The 20,368-nt window shown below is 41.7% G+C and overlaps 1 protein-coding gene across 2 annotated transcripts in view; it reads right to left on the bottom strand.

Moving 5' to 3' along the window:
* Nucleotides 1-604: 604 nt before the first annotated feature.
* The window catches only part of srfb (serum response factor b), a 31,482-nt gene continuing 11,718 nt past the window's right edge, over nucleotides 605-20,368 (bottom strand). The window contains exons 3-8 of one of the 2 annotated variants that reach the window (XM_072678258.1): nucleotides 8,099-8,348; nucleotides 6,450-6,629; nucleotides 5,752-5,868; nucleotides 4,738-4,935; nucleotides 3,475-3,576; nucleotides 605-2,721 (exon numbers count right to left, since the gene is read on the bottom strand). In XM_072678258.1, coding sequence (XP_072534359.1) covers nucleotides 2,684-2,721; nucleotides 3,475-3,576; nucleotides 4,738-4,935; nucleotides 5,752-5,868; nucleotides 6,450-6,629; nucleotides 8,099-8,348 — 885 coding nt within the window. In that variant the 3' untranslated portion in view covers nucleotides 605-2,683. The remainder of the gene's footprint in view (nucleotides 2,722-3,474; nucleotides 3,577-4,737; nucleotides 4,936-5,751; nucleotides 5,869-6,449; nucleotides 6,630-8,098; nucleotides 8,349-20,368) is intronic. The other variant, XM_072678256.1, reaches the window with a different exon arrangement.

Below are 20,368 nucleotides of genomic sequence, written 5' to 3'. Positions count from 1 at the left end.
TTAATTGTGTACTTAAAGCCGGTTGAATCTCAACTACTACACAACTACTAAAACTGGCAGCTAATGAGAGAGTTAAAGTAGGTGCATTGGAGCAGAATTCTGGCCTGCCAGGACTGGAGCTCCTCACCCCTGGCCTAAGATCACTATGCCTGATAGCAAGCATTGTATAGAGGGGTGTAGTTGGGATGAGCTGATATGGCTTTTGTGATTTATACTGTCATATAGCAGAATATTATGACCACCTACCTAATAGTGGTAATAACCACCCATAGGTCTGAGGACACTAGCGAGACATCATGGCATGGACTGTATTAGGTGATGAAAGGTGTTCATTACAGAGGTTAACTGCTCCACAGTGATGCCCTGGAACATCCCGCAAATTTAGCGGTTTCCAAGATGCAGCAAACCATGTCTGTGTTCATTCCAAGCCAGGAGTGGTCATAATATTGTGATGAGACTGTAAAATGAATCATCAGACCCTGGCCTCGCTCTTGTGTTTTAATACAATTAAATCCAGCAATCTCCCAACATCCAGTGTAAAACCTTCTCAGAAACTCCAGTAGAAAGAAAAAGGAACACCACAGTCCACAAACGAGAAAAGGTGTGTATTTGCAGAATATCATTTTTTATTACAAAATGTTCTGTACATTTGTTGTTACATGAAGATCCCCAAAGACAAAGGAAAATAATACAAATGAAAGCTCACAAAAGCTCACGCAAAGTCAAAAGTCTCACAACAAAAGAACCAGTGTTCGTTCTGTTTCTCACACCATTTTATAATAACTATAAAACAAACCCCTAAAAATATCAAACAAACAAGTTCAGTGAAGGACTTCACATTTCCTACAGGAGAAACCAGAGCGTAGAGAAACAGCGTTTGGCAACTTCATGCTACCAGTGCGAAACTGGGCACCGAATACAAACTGTGTGTGAAGCCACAGAAACGTCTCCGAGAGGAGAGCCGTCAACTGAAAGTCACTGCTGATATAAATAAACATGTTTACAATGCCATCCCAAAATACAGCATGAAAATCTCTCTCTTTATACAAAAAGGCTTAAGGGCAACATGTGTCGAGCTGCAGCATGGAGATACTTTATCATTTGGTAGAATGAGACGCTCTCCAGCGGAAGGAGAACAGCAGCCTCCCACTATTGACTGTCTAATGAGCCTAAGGAGTCCAAACCCTCATTGTACTGCCGCACTGGTCTGAGGTACGATGCCGGTGTGTCTGAGTAAGTACCATACCATCACTGTTAAAGGGTCAGATGGTCACTTCAGCAGCTCAGTTCAATACTCAGACTTGGAGTCGCTGGTGAACCTAAATGCTGAACATGCGCCGCATTGTGACGATTTTATGACGAAGTAGATAAGACGGATTAACAGTCGACTGAGCCCTTATCAGCAAAACTGGACAAAAAGTGACTAGCGTGAAGAGTTCAAGTTCCATTCTTCTTCTTTTTTTTTAAATAAAATGTGCTAAAAGAATCATCAGTTTGATGTCTGTTTCGAAAGGCCAGCAGAGCTTTTAGTGTTTTGTTAAAAGTGCACTAGACCTTTAAAACGTTCTAGTCCTAATGTGGCATCAAACAGTTCATAATCTGCATCAGCACAATGATACAACACGACTTTTTCCTACTTCATAATAATCCGGTGTTGTTAGCACTTAATTATGAGAATACAGTGTTTGAATTGAGCCTGAACTGAGCCAGTTACTGTACTGCGCCTAACAGGCACTCAAGCAGGCAATATTGTGTCTGGGGAACGCGGTAAAGGTAATGAGAACTGTTTTAAACAAAGAGACAGATTAAAAAATACGAGTGGGGATTTATCCTTTCTACCCTAGATCATTTGCAGTGGACTGCCACGTTACAGGAAAGGAAAAGAGAAAGAAACAGCCTTGACTTATTCTCCACGATCATATATAAATCAATAAAATATATATTTATATTACACTAAATTTACATAGTTTGTAAATAACTGTTTTTCCTCCATAAGCGAAATACAAAACAAAACAGATTGATCTTATAAAACAACTACAGTACATGCCATTGCACTATTGGCTAATATAATAATAATAATAATAATAATATGTACATTACCAACTGTCTCATCTGATTTTCTGAAAGCCTCGGCCCCTTAATAATCACTCTTACTCGTTTTGCTGTTCCTCGGTATGGCTCAGGCCTAGGCAACATGTCCTATTCAGACCCATTCCAACATCCACACAGAAATACTGACAAAACAAAGTAATGTATCTTTGGCCAATGTGAGAGGCTGCAGCATCTGTAACAGCTGGCTAACACTGTTTTCTGTTTCCCTTTTATGCAGTTAATACTCGTCCACACGCACACACACACACACACACACACGTAACATGCAAAAAACGCATGTCAGAATTGGAGTCTATATCCTATTAATTGCAACAAACACAGCAGAACTGAGAAGGCTATGTTTTTTTTTCTCAATTCAGTGTCCTTATGAGGTCAATACACACATTTACAGTAGAAACTGTACAATCACTTACACTCCTGTGGCGTAAAAGGATGAAATGCTTCAAAATGGAACAAGGCATCAATAAATAGTGACGTAAGTCCCAGGTGACCTTTCAGAATCAAGGACACCCATCAATCACTCTTGGTGTTCTGCGTGGTGTCCAGATTGACCACCTGAAGCTCTGTCAGATTACTGCTGCTGCCGCTGGACTGTTGACCAATCACCATCTGTAAAGCAACAATTCAGGATTAGCACAGAGAACCCATCAGCCAATCAAAAGTCTTTTATTTTGAGGCTCACAGCAACATTAGCATGCCACCAAATGTCCATTTGGATGTATAATCCAAGATCAAAACCAAAAGTGCTTCCGTAGTATGATAAAGTGTACACACTCTTAAAAGGTACTACAAAGGGTTCTTTGAGTGAGTCTATAGAAGAACCATTTAGTGCTCTATAAGAGACCATTTCTGCAAAGTGGCAAAAAAGGTTCTCGCATATCTGGTTAATAAAACATGGTTCTTTTCATGGAAATAAAAACGGTTCTGCTGTGGCATCGCTGAAAGAATCCTTTGTGGCACCTTTATTTTTAAGAGTGCTACAAAGGAGCTATGTGGTGTTACTTCAAAGCTCTGCTGTCCAAGTGTGCAAACAGGTGTGTTTCCATTACTGCTGACTAAGAGGGAATCCAAAGGTATTAAAATATCTGCGGATCAGGGCAAATGTTTCCTTTCTTGGAGGGGATACACTGAGGACTGTGTAGAGGAAACACTACACATCTAAATCACATGATTCCACTTTAATTGGCTTTGGAAGGCCTTCTTAATATTAAGAAAGGAGGGCTTCCAAAATCAGAGTGCTAGTACATGCAGTGCTCCTGCGACATTTTGAATGCTGGCAAAGGAAAAGTCCAGACTCCTCCCTGCAGTGTGTTAGTAGAGTCAGTGGCATGCTGGTTGCAGAGAGAATATTAAAAGTTTCACTTGTAAAGTGGAGATCTTGCCGTACTGGGTGTAGCTGCACTGCTGAAACAGGGATCTGAACCGTGCCAGGGGGCGCTGTGAGGAACACCTGAGGAACAGCACCTGTGGAAACACAAGCACACATTTAAAAGAACGAATAAGAAGCTTCTGTCAGTTGTTACTTTTTTGTACTGGTTCCTTTTTCCTGCTTTATGTTTCCACATTTAAAAATATCTTCTATGCTTTAGTTTGTGTGATCATGACAAACAAAGCAATCAGATGGTTCAGATCTCAGCAGAACATTTCCGGCACAAAATCCAGAATCCAGTGATTTATGACACTGAAAACAAACACAGCCGCTCCCAAGAGGCTAAAGCTGCTTTATTAATTCACCAGCTTCTGGAAGTTTTCTGCTCCAATGTAAACAGTACAGAAGTCACAGGCACCTGAATGTAACTGCAGCACAAGGTGAAACCTTAGCTTCAGATTTGAATAGATTGGGCACTAGTTAATTAAAACCTGTATTTAAAACAGTTAAGGTTCTTTGTTTTTACCATTTTAGCAGAGCACCATCAGGTATCCAGTGAATGCAGTTATTCACAGACCATAGTGGTTCTTAGGCAGTTACAGAACGTCTGCAGTGTGAAATTAATTTACAGTGGAACACTTGACAACTTGCTTTTGAGAAGCTTCTCCTCCAGATGGCATCAAAACCATGTGGTGAAATACACATAGCACAGCTTAGCTATGCACCCCCTGCTATGTAAGCATTAAGACAATTCCTACATGACAACAGTGCCAAATGTACCGACACAGAAAACAGCCTGGGCCTTAAGTATTAGGACACCTGCTTATTCCATGTTTCTTGTGAAAATAAGGATTTTATATAAAAAAAGGAGTTTATCTTTTGTTGGGGTAGATTTCTGTACTGTTCAGGGACGCAATGCTGTATTTCATTGCATTCAAGTAACAAGAGCATTTGTGATGTCAGGGTGTTGGATGATCGCCACCCCACATCATCTCAAAATTATTAAATGGATCACCATCATTCCAGAGAACACAGTTTCACTGCTTCACAGCTCAATGCTGGCATTAGGTATGATGCCACCAGAGAGTCCTATTCTATTGGCAATACAGAGACTGGACACACTGTATGTGTGCAATTGCACACATGTGTGGGTTCAAATTAAAGTAGCTGAACGCACTCATTAGAATGGGTGTCATGGGTGTTATTTGGGCCTATAGTGTAGTTAAAACCATTTGCATGTGTGTGCACCCACTTACCTGTGTCTTGGGCCTGCGCATGAGACACCTGCATGGCAGAGGCGCCCTGGGAGAAGGCGTTCAGCACAGCCAGGCCGCCATCGGCCAGCGTGGGGGCAGAGGCGTACATGAGCGTGTGGGGGCTGGGGTACATCATGTGACCTGCTACTGAAGTGGGCACTGACGACGTGACAATGGTTGCTGGGAGACTGACTGTGGCTAAAGAGAGAGAAAGAGGAGGAAGTGAGAGATGGGAGAATGAAAATGCAACGAGATTGGATGGACAGATAGATAATGCGAGACATGCACAGAGAGAGAGCGGGAGAGAGATAAAGAAAGAGTGTGAAGGAGGCATACATTCAAGTTTTTGTACTTATTATTGTTTGACTCTAGGTGGCAGTGTTGCACAGAAAAAAGTCAAAATTATTCCTCAAACTTCAACAATCACCTAAACTTTGAATGTTTGATTGTTTAAACTATATGGTACAGCTATATGCAGAAATAGCTGTTTTGGTGACTTGAAGGGGACCTCCATAATATTAGGCTGGTGGTTTTAATGTGATGGCTGATCCCAAAGCTCTGACCCATCAAGACAAAGACTCCACAAGACCTCTGATGGTGTCTTCTAGTATCTGGCACCAAGATGATAGCAGCAGATCCTGTAAGTTGTGAAGTGGGGCCTCCATGGATCATATTAATGAGCACATGACCCTGCCGCCAGTTCACTGGTTTTCCTTCCTTGGTTTACTTTTGGTAGGTACTGAGAACTGCATACATGTAACACCTCACAAGACCTGCTGTTCTGGAGAAATCTGACCCAGTCCTCTAGCCATCACAGTTAGGCTCCTGTCAGTCTCAGATTCATATGCTGGCCCATTTTCCCTGCTTCTAATTTGTCACCTGAGTGATGTGACATGTGTACTGACTGTTCACTTGACAGGAGCCATTATAACCAGATAACCAATGTTATTCACTTCACTTGTCAGTGGTTTTAATTTTACGGCTGATGAGTGTATGCTTGTGTGTATAGGTTACCTGTGGAGGCAGTGCTGGTCTGGGAGATCTCTGGGCTACTGCCGTCATTGCTGACAGAGTTGGGCTGGGTGCTAGGCTGCACCTGGATGGCTTGGAGCTGTTGGGGCATTCCTCCTCCTAAAAGACATGGCAATGTTTTACACAGGACAACAGGCAAACTGTTTACTACACAAAAATTAACCCTGTGTCTTCGGAGGGGGAGGTCAAAACAAACTAAGCTGCCACAGCTGACTACCAGACTGAAGCAAATGCATCAGAAGGCATAAGAAAGCCAAACCTTGGGAAGCAAGTGGGTGCTATACCCATCCTGGCTACAATTTCTTCAGCTTGCTAACCATACACTGCTATGAGGACAGACATGCAGTAAGTCCAGTAAGACTCATTATGAATAAATTGTTTTGTTGCTACGGTGCCTAAAACTATGCTGTGGTCATCGCTAGTGCTGTAAACCAGCCAATAAAAGCAGAGTGCATCTTTTTTTTCACTGCTTCACCATAAAGGAAAATCAGCACGAGGCAAAATAACAGGGTTGTAAACAGTCTTCTTAAACTGCATTTGGGCATTTCTCACTGCAACCAAAGTCACATACTTACTACTCATACATATACAATATTTAATAATGCATGAATCTTTGGCACTTTTAAGGTTAAACCAGCTCTCCACCAAACATCACAATGAGGACAAATGCAGATTCTGACCTGTGAGAGAGACTGCAGCAGCAGGAAGGCGAAACACAGCCTGCTGGCCTTGTGGGGTCTGGGTGGCTGTAGCGGTGGCAGCAGTCAAGGCCTGGCCCTGCTGGCCCTGCAGAGCCAGAGAGTGCTGCTGCAGCTGCCCCAGGGGAATGGTGGGGGTTCCAGGGGGGAAAGGAGTGCCTGCTGCAAGGGCACAGCAAGGGGGTTCATGAGTGGTGGAAAAGAAAACAAGAGATGGAACATTTCAAAAAGTGTGGGTCATTTACATTCACTCATTCATACATTAATAAGTCTATGCTAGTGTCGTTTACATTCATGCTAGTGTCAATTACCATATTAAAGCCTTTATCATGCAGTTACTCATTTAAAGACTTAATTAGTCAGTATTATGAAACTAATATGGAAATTACACTTCTGTGAGAAAGTCAAGCCTACTTATGGACCTGTAAGATTTAAGGGGTTAAAACACCCCATACAGTTTTGCTTTAAGAGACTAAAAACAGAAAGTGTAATGGAAAAAAAGGAAAGGTTCACTGAGGGACTAAAGAGAAAGGAGGATGCCAAGTAAAGACATGGGATAAAGAGGAGAGGGTAGACCAGTTCAGATAGTGAAGGGTGAGAAAAAACATCAGGTGTTGCAGCAGCTGTTAAGTTGGGGGGCAATTCAACATCTCGGAACCGTTTGATTTTTAGATGATAGTGTGTGCGTGTGTGTGTGTGTGTGTTAGGCCACCTGGTAGGGTGCAGAGTGTAAAACAGGTGGAAGAGTGCGAGAGACAGGAAGCAGCACACAGTGAAATCAGCACTCACAGGAAGGCATTCAAACTGCAACCTCCTGTTTCTGACCACATGACTATAAATATCTTTAATAATCTTAAAGAATATTGACTGTATTTACAGTGATGCTGCTAGTTTCACTTGAACATGACCAGTTTCTGACGCTATAATACATACAATTTTTACCTGGGAAAGATTAAACAAATCTGTCTGTTGTCTTAATGATGGGTCACATCTGCTTTCACAGCCTCACCCAGCCTAGGAGCCCATGAAACCCAGCACAATCCAGCCAATCTTCATTGAATATTCATAACTAATTATAGGCAGAGCTTGCCAGAGCTCTCTGCTATGCCTATTGTGTAGTCATGCTAATTATTCTTATCCTACAATGGCAATCAAAGGCACTAAAGCAGAGTTTCCTCTTTGCAGAAGCGCTGCTTTGTTAAACGTATCTGGCTGAGGTAACTGGGCACTTGAAACAGGCAATCCTGTGATATCTGCAGACTTAGTATGGCAGCTGCACACTTACTTGACCTAGAGATTAATGCTATTTAAATATATAATCTTTGTCATATCAAATTCTTCTAACTTCAATTTTAAACACCATATAAAGCTCACCAGCTACTTTTTTTTTTACATTGTGTGAACACTTGGTGATGGACAGGCTACCAGAAAAGGCCCAAAATGACAATGAAATACAATGATTGTTGCATTAATACAGACAAAATATAGAATGCTGTTTCCTTTCACCTACAGAGTTAGCATTTTTAGAAACAAGGCCCTTCTATGCCCTTACGAGACAAGTTTCCATTGACAGCCATGTTGGCTTAAAGACGTAGGACAAAGATGATGCCAGCAGGCATACGTTTTCTTACCTGACATAAAGGTAAAGCCACCAGGGAGCTGCATCACACCCCCAGAGGCGGCTGCGCTCTTTAGCACGGTCCCGTTAGTGTTGGCGATGGCGGCGCTACTGCTGCTGGCAGACACAGGAGCCAGGTAGTTGGTGATGGGGAAGGAGGGTCCGCTGCTCACCTGCATGGTGGTGGAGGTGGTGGGCACCGTGGGCTGAGCGCTGGTGCTTCCCGGCAGGCTGGCGACAGTGAATGCTGGCTTTAGAGTGTCCTAGGAAAGAAGAATCAATAAATGATCAGTCATGATAAGTTTTCCGCAGAACCCTTAGAGGATATTCCACTGGCGGAATGGAAATCGATTGGCTGAATTTACTTTTCACAGTAAAACAGAGGAGTGTGTAGAATCCATGCTTTATAATAAAACCATGATTTTATTGCTCTAAAACACATTTGGTTCTTGTTGGATATGCTACAATGATCTAATTAGCCAATTGTGTGGCAGCGGTGAAATGCAGAAAATAATTTAGACACGATTCAGCATATTAAGGTGGTAATGTTCATGTCCAGCCTGCTGCTGACCACATGCATCCATTTATGGCCACAATTTACCCATTTCCTAATGGCTACTTCCAGCATGATAATCTCAAACTGGTTTCATGAACAGTATAATGGAGCTCAGTGTTCTTCAGTGGCCTTCATAGGTCACCAGATCTGAATCCATTAGAGAAACTCTGTGATTTGGTAGTACAGGAAAACTTAAAGTTATATGGAACATTTCAGAAATCTTGTGGAATATATATATATATATCTAAGGCTGTATATCTCAGCCATCCTGGGGCAAAGTTATCTGGCACTTAGTCCAAGATAAGAAGGCTAGATTGAACCCTCACACAAGTCTTATGTGATTAAAATGAATGCACACACACTGTTGACAACCACATTAGTAGGCCACATGCACACAGCAGTTAACAACAGGATGCTACAATGTAATGATTAAAAAAATAAGGCTGTCTGAGATTGTTACATAAAAAATCAATACAAAAAACAGACAGATGAAGGCTGGAGTTCTGCAAACATAACACATCTAATGAAGAATGAACTTAAGTCAAAACACAGACGCGTTAGGACATTATTAGCTGATGTTTTATTGGTATTCGTGTTTCACATCATGGTTACACCCGTTTTAGCTTGATGACAATGTGTGCAGAATGAAGAGCTACCCCACTCTGGTTGTTAGTCTAATAGTAGTACATAAATATCTAGATAGATATAGAAAAACAATCAGTGATGATATAATTGAGAGTAGGTGATCACACTGGTCACAAGAGCACTGGGCATGTCATCACACTGAAACTGGAAGTGCACAGTTACCTGAGCCACTAAAGAAAGGCTTTTCTCAGCCTTCATCCGGTCATACAATTTTACTGCTAGTTGTTCAATATCTCCACACAGACATACCATGAGAAACATTTTGGCTCAATATTAGCATCAAGTTTGATGTAAAATGTACATAGTGTACCTCTGAGTGCTGGGCTTGTATTGTTGCTAGTTGTCATGACAGCAGCTCTGACAGCCCTCTCCATGATGAGGAAGGTGCTTTAGAATGAGATGTTCTCTTGCAGACTGTCTACCCACATGACTTTAATACGAGGTTAAAATAATTGTCCCCTAATTTCCTTACATTTTCCTTCAATAAAAGAGCGCTTGAAGCTGAAGCGATTCTGAGGAGGTGGGTTATAGGATGACTTGAGCACATTCTGTACCTTTGCAGATTTTCTCTGATGTGCAGAGCGCATACTCCCACTAAATCTGCTGCTTCCCAAGTCCTTTTCAGAAGCCAAGCATGTGACAGCAGGTTTGTCCTCGAGAGACCACCGCACTTTCTCTTGCAATACTGCTAATATTACTGTACAGCATGAAAGCTTGCTGTGTGGGGGCAACCAGAGGAAGAGGCAGGGGAAGGAAGGCAGGGTACGCAGGTGTTCACAGTCTGCAATCTTTTCCTCTCAAGACCAGAAAGATACAGAACTGCTGCTACAAGACTTAGTACGCCATCATCTCTGCAGAGCACAATCAAATTACACCACCGACGGATACAAATCATACCCTAATGACAACAGCTGGTGCAGCTATAAAGGAACTCTCAAGTCATTTCAGCTTTATAATCAGCATGAGCTTTGTGGAAACCAGACAGGACAGAGCATAAAGACTCAATTTAAAAGGTGTCACAGAAAGCATTTATACAGTGTTCTTAGATGTACACATAGTGGTGTATACACAAGTATGTGACCTGTTCTTTTGGCTCAGAACGGAAAAGACCAGTTTCTTTTAAAGGGAGCGGATGTTAGTCTACGTAAAGCCTAGCATGTGATTTCCCAGCTTTCTCTTCATCGCATGCTTGAGTTTGAGCTCCCCGTATTTCAGTACAGAGGTGATGTGCTTCTCTCCAGACGTTTGACTGCATTGCAGCTTCAGTTGGCGAAAGGCTTTTGCTAGTTTACTGGGTGTGTGGACATTTTGGAGTCGTAAATTAATTAAGACACAACTGTTACATAACAGTTCTGGGGGTTCTGAATTGTCCTATTTTGCAGTTTGTATTCATGGTCATGAAGTCACATATTTTTCCATTCCTCTCAGCGAACATGTCTAAGGCTTTATTCACATTACCAGACTGAAGTAGATTCACTTATAGGTGAATTTTTGCCTGTGACAAATCAGAGTCACTTTAATATGTGGTCCTAGATCAGATACCTGTTTGTTCTGTGGGCATGCAACATGAATGCGAACAGTGAGACTGGATTTCATGTGACTTTTTGCCTGTGCGCATGCGCTTCATGCCGTCATCAGATCATCACGGGCCAAAACACACAGCCCAAACAACAACAATGCAGAAGAGGAACCGCTGTGACAACAGTGGAAGGATAAAGAAGTTAGTATTGCTTGATAATTGGGGAAATTAATCAGTTCAAGCAGAAAAAAGCTAAAATATATGACTTATTTGTAGTTTGTGACAAAAGTTCCCATGTGTGCTGCTTCAGGGACAGATTCATTCACATTACAGATACAGATCATGAATGTGAACCCTCAAGATAGCCAAATCCAATCTGAGCAAAACATCAGAATTGATTAAAGAGACTAGCCAAAATGTTTCTCTTGAAATGTATCGATTTTGCAATTTTCACTGTCCTTCACACCTGTGTAAGTGCATTTAAGTGAGAAAACGAATGTTAAAAGAACAGCTGAACAGTTTTACGTTAACCCTATTTTCACACAGGACTTTAAAACCAGCTTTTGAGTCTTTATGAATAGGCATTTAGGTTATGAATTCCTTACAAAGCACAGCAAGCCTCTCCAGACACTACTCCATTATTGGACCCTATTTAATACACAAATATATACTTTATAATGGGGCAAAAAAAAAAATCTAAATGTTCATACAAAATAAACAGAATAAACAATTTGCAATGGGAACATTTATTTAATAAGCATATAACAAGTATATGGTGTGAATTGTGAGCCACAACCTTCCCACTAACCTTTCCACTAGGAAGTGGAATATTTTACTACTAAACGTGTAGTAGCGCTATGATTTTACACATATTAGAATCATACAACTCATCATAGACTCACTTTGTGCATAAAAGAGGCACATAGAGAGGAGAGACTTCTCCTCAACTTTGAGTACTAGCTTGAATGCACCGACCCCTGAAACGAAACCGCCCCTCACTTTTGGTAGGACAAGAACATTTTATTTTACACATAAATCCAGTGGCAACAAATACAGCAGATCGCACTTCATGCAAAGACACACCGTAGCGATGCCTGATAGAAATTAGGCATGCTCAAAAGACTTTTTACTGCACGACTGATCTTAATCTCATTCTGACAAAGCTACAGAGCTCAGAGCTGCCCGTCAAAGGAAGCTCGCTACACCCTCTGAATCCCCTCTAGCAGGGCTGCTGTTTATATGTGACTGATTGAGTGGGTGAGAGGTAACGATAAGAACACATACACACACCTCGTTTCCAGTAAACCCACCAATCTGTTCACAGGAACATAGCTTACTGTATGATGAGAAATATAAGCAAGCATATCCGTCACTTGGTCACTGTTACTTAGCTCATCAGTATCTGAAACTATATTTCTATAAATTCTTTTTTGGGCTATGTAAAGTTATTTTTCAGCCTTAAGCAGATCAAACAGTAACCAGCTTACTGCTATAATATAACCAGCAAGCCTAGCAATACAGCTAAAGTCTGTAGTAGCCCTCCATCACACAGACATTCACACGACAGACCTGTGGCAATATTCTGTTCATGTAAATTAATAAAATAACTCAAGAAAAAATAAAAAAAGTTACTGGCTTTTGAAAGCGAACCAATAGTGACTGTGGAATAGAAGTCCAAAGTCCAGACCTACTGTTTAAACAATGGCTGTGGGCGGACACAGCCACCTGTAGTGTGTGGTCAATGAGAGAGGCCTTTTCACTATCAATACATCTAATTCTCATCACTCCTACGCGCTGCCAGTCATTAGTCTGACACCTCTTAAGAGTGATGTGTGAATGATTAATGTTCTGGAAATATGGGTCATGGAGAATATACAACAAAACCTTCTAATAAGACAAGGATTATAAACCTCTCTTATAAAACCCATACGGGCTAGTCTAACTCGGTCTGACTCTGAAAAGGTTGCATTTCTAAATTACAGGGCATAAACACTACTACACAGCAATACTGTAAATAAATGACTGGCTCATTAAGAATATAATATAAAAATACTATGATATAATATTATTATAATAAATAATTTTAATTAAAATTAATTATAATATTATAACTGTACACAAAGTGTGCACCACATGTGTGTATGTGCATGTGGGCGAGTGTGCACACGTTCAAGTGTCTATAAGTAAGTGAGGCATGGAGCGGAGGGACAGGGCAGGCAGTTTTGGGTGCAGGCTGTGATAGGCAGACACAGTGGGTAGTGGGAGGGCAGGTGGGAATAAGGGAGGGAGGAAGAGAGGGAGGAAGAGAGAGAACGACAGAGAGAGAGAGAGAGAGAGAGAGAGAGAGAGAGAGAAAGGGCGAGTGTGAACAGCTGAGGGTCCGGACAGCTGTCAGGAAACCTGAGAACCCCCGAGAGCCTTTAACTCTTAGCACACACCACAATGACATCTACATATACTGTGGGACCTATTGAAGTGGAAATGATACGTGGCCAGGCACATCACTTTCCTTACAGGTAGAGATGTGTGATTTTTACTTGGAGGCTGATGTCTGTGCAAACACTCTCAAAACCCTACCCCAGCATCACACCAGGACACACAAGATCTACACTCACACACACAGCACCAGGAAATGAATAATTACAGAAAAAAGGCCCTCCCCCCGCCACACACACAACAAATGTTCAAGAACACAAGTCTGGTTGTCGATGTTGTTCAGACAACAGATGTATTTTGGGGGATGGAGAAGGTCAAGCAAGACAGGTTAAGTTTAAGCCTCTCCCTGAAGCAGCTGCCTACTATAAGTGTGAAGAGTTAACAGGTTCAGTTATTTTTTTAAGCACAGGGAAATATGACCAAACTGACGGTGGTAATCGACTGTACACTACAGACGCAACAGATGGAGATAAGGTTGAAAAAGATCATAACGTGCCTTTAAAAAAAACTGTATGGTCTGCTCCCTCAACATACAGTCTTAAATAAAGAGAACATTTACTATGTGATTCAGGACCATTCATGGTGAACACTCATGTTTCTCCACAAAACTAATTCTAATCCAACACACATGGTCAAAGACATCGTCTAGTACTGCTGCAAACAGTGGAGCAGACACCACTCTTGCGGTCATTTCAGCAAGCGCAGTGAAATTACACATGCACAAAACAGCACTCTTAAACAAAGGCTAGAAGGCTATCAATTTCACAGCACACTGAATTCCTCTTTGCTACAAGAGCTTCTCTCTTTGCTACCAAGGGCTTTGTTCCAAAGAGTGTGACTATCAAAGCCCCAACCCAGTCTACAACTGCGGATTAGCTGAGAGGAGTGGACAGAGCATGTGTCCTGCAGCCCGACCATGCTCGGAATTACTGCTGTGAGCTCTTACACAACCAGTAGGCCACTCATTTCAATCACCTACCTCTACAATGTAACTACATATGAAATCTCCAAGAAAAGTCCAAATTAATTCTGCTTACTACTAATAACTAACATAATTCCAAGTAGTCCAGCGGGCTAAGGCGCTTTCGCTCTGATCTGAGGATTGTGGGTTCAAATCCCAGAGCGTGCTGTTGTGGTTGGTGTGGCGCAACAGATAACACCACTACCTGCCACTGAGTTACCACACCATGTTGGAGGCTGGGGTTCGATTCCCAGTACTGGGTGACTATGCTGCGCTACACCAATAAGAGTCCTTGGGCAAGACTCCCAACACTACATTGGGCCACCTGTGTAATATGAGTAACCTTGTAAGTTGTTCTTTGGGATCATTGGCCATCAAGCATTGTTAAGCTACACCAAGTATTGGTAATGACAATCCTAATATACATTTTGTAGTTATATTAAAACAGTACAGCAAAACATCAATAAATACTCTAAATTTCTAGCATTTAATAATCCGAAAGACAGACAGACAGACAGACAGAGGGCAATAGAGACTAATGGATAACATCTTTTTTCCTTCAGATGCAAGAAAATACCTTCAGCTCCACCTCCAAACAGGGCTGATCTCTTTGTAAATGGAAACAACACACAAATACACACACACACACACACACACACACACACACACACACACACACACACACACACACACACACACACACACACAGAGACAGACAGACAGACAGACAGACAGACAGACAGACAGACAGACAGACAGAGCGCTTTACAAAGCCAGGACCACTTCCAGTAACAAAGCAATACAAATGACCAAAGCAGAGACAATCCAAACAGAGAGAACACACACAAAGCACAACAGGCCGCTCCTGACAGAGGACAGGACGGGTTGTAAATATGAACCAGCTGCGTTAGTTAAACCAGAAGCAGCCTAATGGCCACAGAAAAAGTGGGTCTTCAAACCCATGCTCCAATGCCACAGAGGCTTTATCGTACAGTCTCTACTGCTCACCAGTAATGGTAGCCTTACATATGCTCATATATATTAGGACTGAGAATTCTATTGGGACTGTTTTTTTCTTCTCTTTTAGAGATAATAGACATGCATATGTAAACTCCACATGTGAAGGAAAACACCTTACAATGAAAATCTCTCCTGTGTCCTCGCCACAAACTTTAGGATCACAAGTTTTCAAAGGAACATCTAAAGCCCTGATGCACTTTGGAAACGAGTCCTGTGGACTGATGAAGTTCAAACGAAAAGGTTTTAGCCTCAATGAGAGAAGATATCTTTAAGAGGAAAAAGATGCAGAATTTATAAAAATAATACATCTCCATCAATCAATCATGTTCTGCAGCCAGTGGCCTAAGAAAGATTTCGTTGGTAGAGGGAAGAGTTTATTCAGTTAAGTGAGTCCCAATTCTGTAAGCAAACATCACACTGTAAAAAAAAGCTGAAGGAAAAACAGGATGGCTTCTACAGTAGGGTAATCATCCTGATGTCAAATGTAAAAAATCTCATCGAACTAGAAGCCATTTGCAAGGACGGATGCACAGGAATGCCACTGTACCATTCATGTGTTGAAAGGTGTGCCAGAAGCTTATATTGGGTTGGGATTCACTCACATTATCACATCTATAATCAACTTAATAAATATATAAAATACCACTAAACCTAACTTTATAGCTAATATAACTAAAACTATAACCAAAATTCAAATTGGCTGTGTTTCTACATTTCCTTTATGATATGTGGTTTACTGTGATAAACTATATATTAAAATGATTTCATTTCAACATCACTGAATAACTATTTAGGTATTTTAGCTGAGAAGCAGTTTCACTTTACTGGCATAAATAATATATAATAAGCATGGCACAGTAGCTGTCTGATCAGGATGGAAAGTCCAAAACATAACCAACCCCAAGTGCTCAAAGCAAGAACTGTATCTGCCATGTTGAAAGGTGTGTCATTACACTACTGGTTATGTTGGTAGACAGACACAGAGTGTAAAATGACAGCTTATTGTTATTATAACTATAACCTAAGAGCATAACTGGATATTGCGATTGTGCCCACATTCATGAAAAATGTGCCGCTAGCTAAAGACTGTGTGCTCATAAGAACATCTTCATTGAGGACAGATCAGTCATGTAAATTTAAGGCCGTTAGCAAACTGTTCTTTTCTGATATGGAAATGCTGGTGCTGGAGGTGCAGTGAAGAGAGGCGTGCAGTTCAGCGCTCTGCTCTCCCTCCTCCTCCTCCTTCTCCTCCCCCCAGCCGCCCCCCTTCTCTACAGCTCCCACTCGCTGGCTCCCATCTCCCGCCTGTCACCCTGCCAATGAGATGGAATTCACTGCTCCATTTGGGACTGCTAAAAAAGGCAAGGCAGCCCAAGTCGCAGAGGTGCAGCCAATCAGTAGTGACCTGTCCCACTGCTCGCTGCAACATAAGGCCTCTGCGGCCCCTCCTCTATGTGGCACATCGACACATTGCTCAACATTACCACCCCCCCCCCCAACTCCCACCTCCCCCAACCTTCTGTAAATGTGTCAGTCACCAACTCTCAATCTTACTGTCTGCTCCAGTCTCTCAACCTGACATGATCTTCGGTTCTCGTCAGTGAGAGTGTCTGCTTGTTTTCATCATTTCCTTTGTAAAGAGTAGCTACAATGTCATGACCAACAAATTATTCTTTACCAACAAATTATTATTAAGACTTCTAGACTTTCAAAAGTGATTTTTTAATTATTAATAGCTACACACTTTATTTTTCACCGCTTTTTTAGGTTATGAAAGCTAAGCTTAAAAATAATACACACATGTATATTTATATATACACACACACACACACACACATACACATATATACACATATGCACACACACATACACTGTTTCCTGATATTACAAAAAAGGAGTGTGCAATTGTTTGTCGCCTTCTCTCTCTCTCCCTCTCTCACTCCTGAGCTCTTTCTCTTTCACCAGACACCCTATTTAGGGCCAGTGCTGTGATAAGGCTGCATATCTCACTAAATTGACTTTCCATTATCTCAGTGACACTTTCTTGTCACTTGCTCTCTTCCCCCTTCCTTTCTCTCTCTCGCTCTCTCCTCACCTTGCCTTGTAACAGACAGCTGGGAACTACAGAGAAGGGGGTTAAAAAAAAAAGGCAAAGAAAAACAAATGCTTTCTCACAGCCGCCGTTTCCACAGAATACACAAGGCAGATGAATGAGCAGCGGGTGCAGGACCAGGAGATGTATTACAGTGCAAAAAGGGTGATTTCAATTCATCCATCAAACAATCAGAAAGCAACGCTGCAAACTGAGCAAACAGAACAAACATAGCTCTGTACTTCTCAGAGAAAACGCTTACCCTCCACCCACACTTCTACAAGTGTCTTTCGAGTGAGTAACTTTGTTATCAGTGCTGCAGAGATTGCAATTAGAAGTTAGAAAAACTCTGAATTAACTGCTTTCTACAACTTTATAACTTTGCAGTTATGGACAACACTACACCCATAGCTACTACCACTCAGCCTGTATGTTGTACTCAAACAATAAAATCTATGGATTATAATATACAGGGGTGGACCCAATACAAGCTGTTATGTGCTGTAGATACCCAGTACCAATTAGACAATGATTTTTTAGCATAAACAAACTAAAAAAAAAAAATAAAAAAAAAAACACACACCATCTCACACCTCGAGTTGCAGACTGCCCTGAGAACACAGTGAGTTTAGGTAAACTGACCAGCTATTTACACAGACCACAGTAACATAATTGGCCTGGTGCAGAGCCTGGCAATGTTAGGAATGGTAAAACTTGGCCAAGTAAAAACAGCAATTTATGACTAATTCTGCCCCACTGGAAACAGCGGCATGGGCCAGGCTGAGGCACAGACAAACAGCGAGAGAGTAACGGCCACCTGGGTTACAGCCATGTTTAAGAGAGGTGGTGATTGAGAAGGACAGACATTTACTTTAATAAGGGCTAAAGTGAAAACAAACCACACTGGGCCGTAATTACACCTTAAATCACAGGCTGATGCACGTCGGCCCTCGGACAGAGCACCAGTGGTCATAATTTGTGTGCTCAACCTCCTGAAACATACAGATATTTGCGGTCACACAAAAATCTTGTATATCCAAAAGGGCAAATAAAAAAAAAAAAACCTTTTACCTTCCAATGGAAGTCAATATAAAAAGATTTTACTCCAAGTCATTTTGGAGCGTTTCTATTGGTCCATTTATTGTACAGATTTAAATATTTCAAAAAGTGAAACTAATTGTTTTTTGGATACACAGCAAGTATGACGAACATTTATGTCTAGGTTTGGGCGGTATTCCCCCTTATATACTGCCACACTGTCAGAACAGTACCACGGTATACGGTATTACAGAGGGTGGGTGCTAGCAGTGTTGGTTTTGTAGCCCACTCGCTAAGCTAGCCTTTGCCTAGCTAGCTCAACTACATACCCACGGAGTACCAGGCAGCTCAGTGCAGCTGCTGTTGACTGACATTAAAACGAGTATTGACGATAAAAACTCGTGTCTGAGAGTGAAGTCAGGCGACTGGTGTTGGGAGTAGCAGAAAGGTGAAATGTGACAAGCTCTGGACAGATAGGCTTAAGTTAACATAAGTTAGCTAGCAGGCTAAAGACCACAACACAGACAGTGTTCCATCTAACGGAGATTATTATCCCACCTCGGTTATGTCTTTTGCAAATCATCAAAAGAGTGTAAATCTCTCAACGATTTCTGATTTCTGTTTTGGTTGATTTGATCCTTCTGGTAGATTCAGTGTAGAAATATAACACACAAAGGGGACACATTTTTTTGCTATATGATATGTTTGTATTATGTAGACAATAAAACAAGCTCTTTTAATCAACTGCTATTTCAAAATCAACTTGAATTCAGTTGAATTGCTACCCTCAGAGTGATGCATCACCATACAGTTTTACACCCCTATCGTTCAGAAATGCCTGTGTTTAATTTGCAGAAGGTATAGTTAAGACACAGTCCATGCACTCACAGTCTCACCATGATCATGGGAAGGTGCGTACTTCATAAACAGGACACCGGAGTTTACATTAAGAGATTATGGACTTCACTTCTTTGCTGATTTCCAAGTGGACTCGGTACAATGCTTCATTCTGGAAAGCAGGTCTTATCCCCCCACTGCTAACCGTTCGGTGGCAAGTTGGAGTATAAACAGCAGACACCAGTGTCTCCCTGCAGGACATGCTCACTCTAGGGCTCTGTAAACAGTGGAGGGCTGGGATCACGTCCTGACGGCAACATCTATAGACTATAAAAACCTTCACTGTACTAACACTACCACTGTGCTGAGCCTCATTTTAAATATACATCCTCCCCATCGCTTCATATATATATGAAAAAGGAGTAAAGAAAACAGTGGACTCCAAAGACAGCTGCAGCTTATAAGGAATGTGAGGGGCCCCGGCCAAGAGAGAGAGCAGGGAAACGCTACCATTTAAGGGCATGGAGGCAGAATCAAGTTTTTATCAATGAGAGGTGGGTGCTCAAGTGTGTCTGAGCTAAGGTGACTCAGCGTGCAAAGCCTGGCACCCGTGCCATCCGACAGCTCCTGAGACACGGCATGGACATGTCCAACAATATCTGCCGGATAAACATGAACTCCGCTTCAAAGAGAAACGTCAGTCCGTCAAGAGTAAGGACAAACCTGCAGCTCAGAATAAAGCTCTGTGGGTAAGGTGTTGCTGGAGCTGGCTGGATGCATACGGTAGTTCAAACACAGACTAAATTAGTCATGCATGTTTTAAGGACTGTGGCTTTTTTCTTTTCCAATACGGACACTAATATAGATATTTGAGTATCGTCCAAAATCAATGCAGCAGTTATAAAAATTACTGGTTATAAAAACTACTGAGCTCAAGAAGGCCATCATGCTAAAACTAGTCAAACGCTCGATTATCCATAAGAAAGAAATACACAGCTAACATCATGACATAATAGTGTGAGCGTATGTGCCATTTCAGACTATGTCTGTTACAGGATCGGGGTCAGATTCATTCCCTTTTTCCTCCAGTATTTCATCTAACATTATAATCCGATGATATCAGACCACCAGAGAAAGCCTTTAGACACCTAAAGCCGCAAGCAATGGCCACTTTGGGAA

This window comes from Salminus brasiliensis, chromosome 4 (genome assembly GCF_030463535.1).
Source record: "Salminus brasiliensis chromosome 4, fSalBra1.hap2, whole genome shotgun sequence".
In the NCBI taxonomy this organism is placed as follows: Eukaryota; Metazoa; Chordata; class Actinopteri; order Characiformes; family Bryconidae; genus Salminus; species Salminus brasiliensis.
The sequence above is the reverse complement of the archived record's forward strand: the minus strand, read 5'-3'. Positions and strand labels throughout refer to the sequence as shown.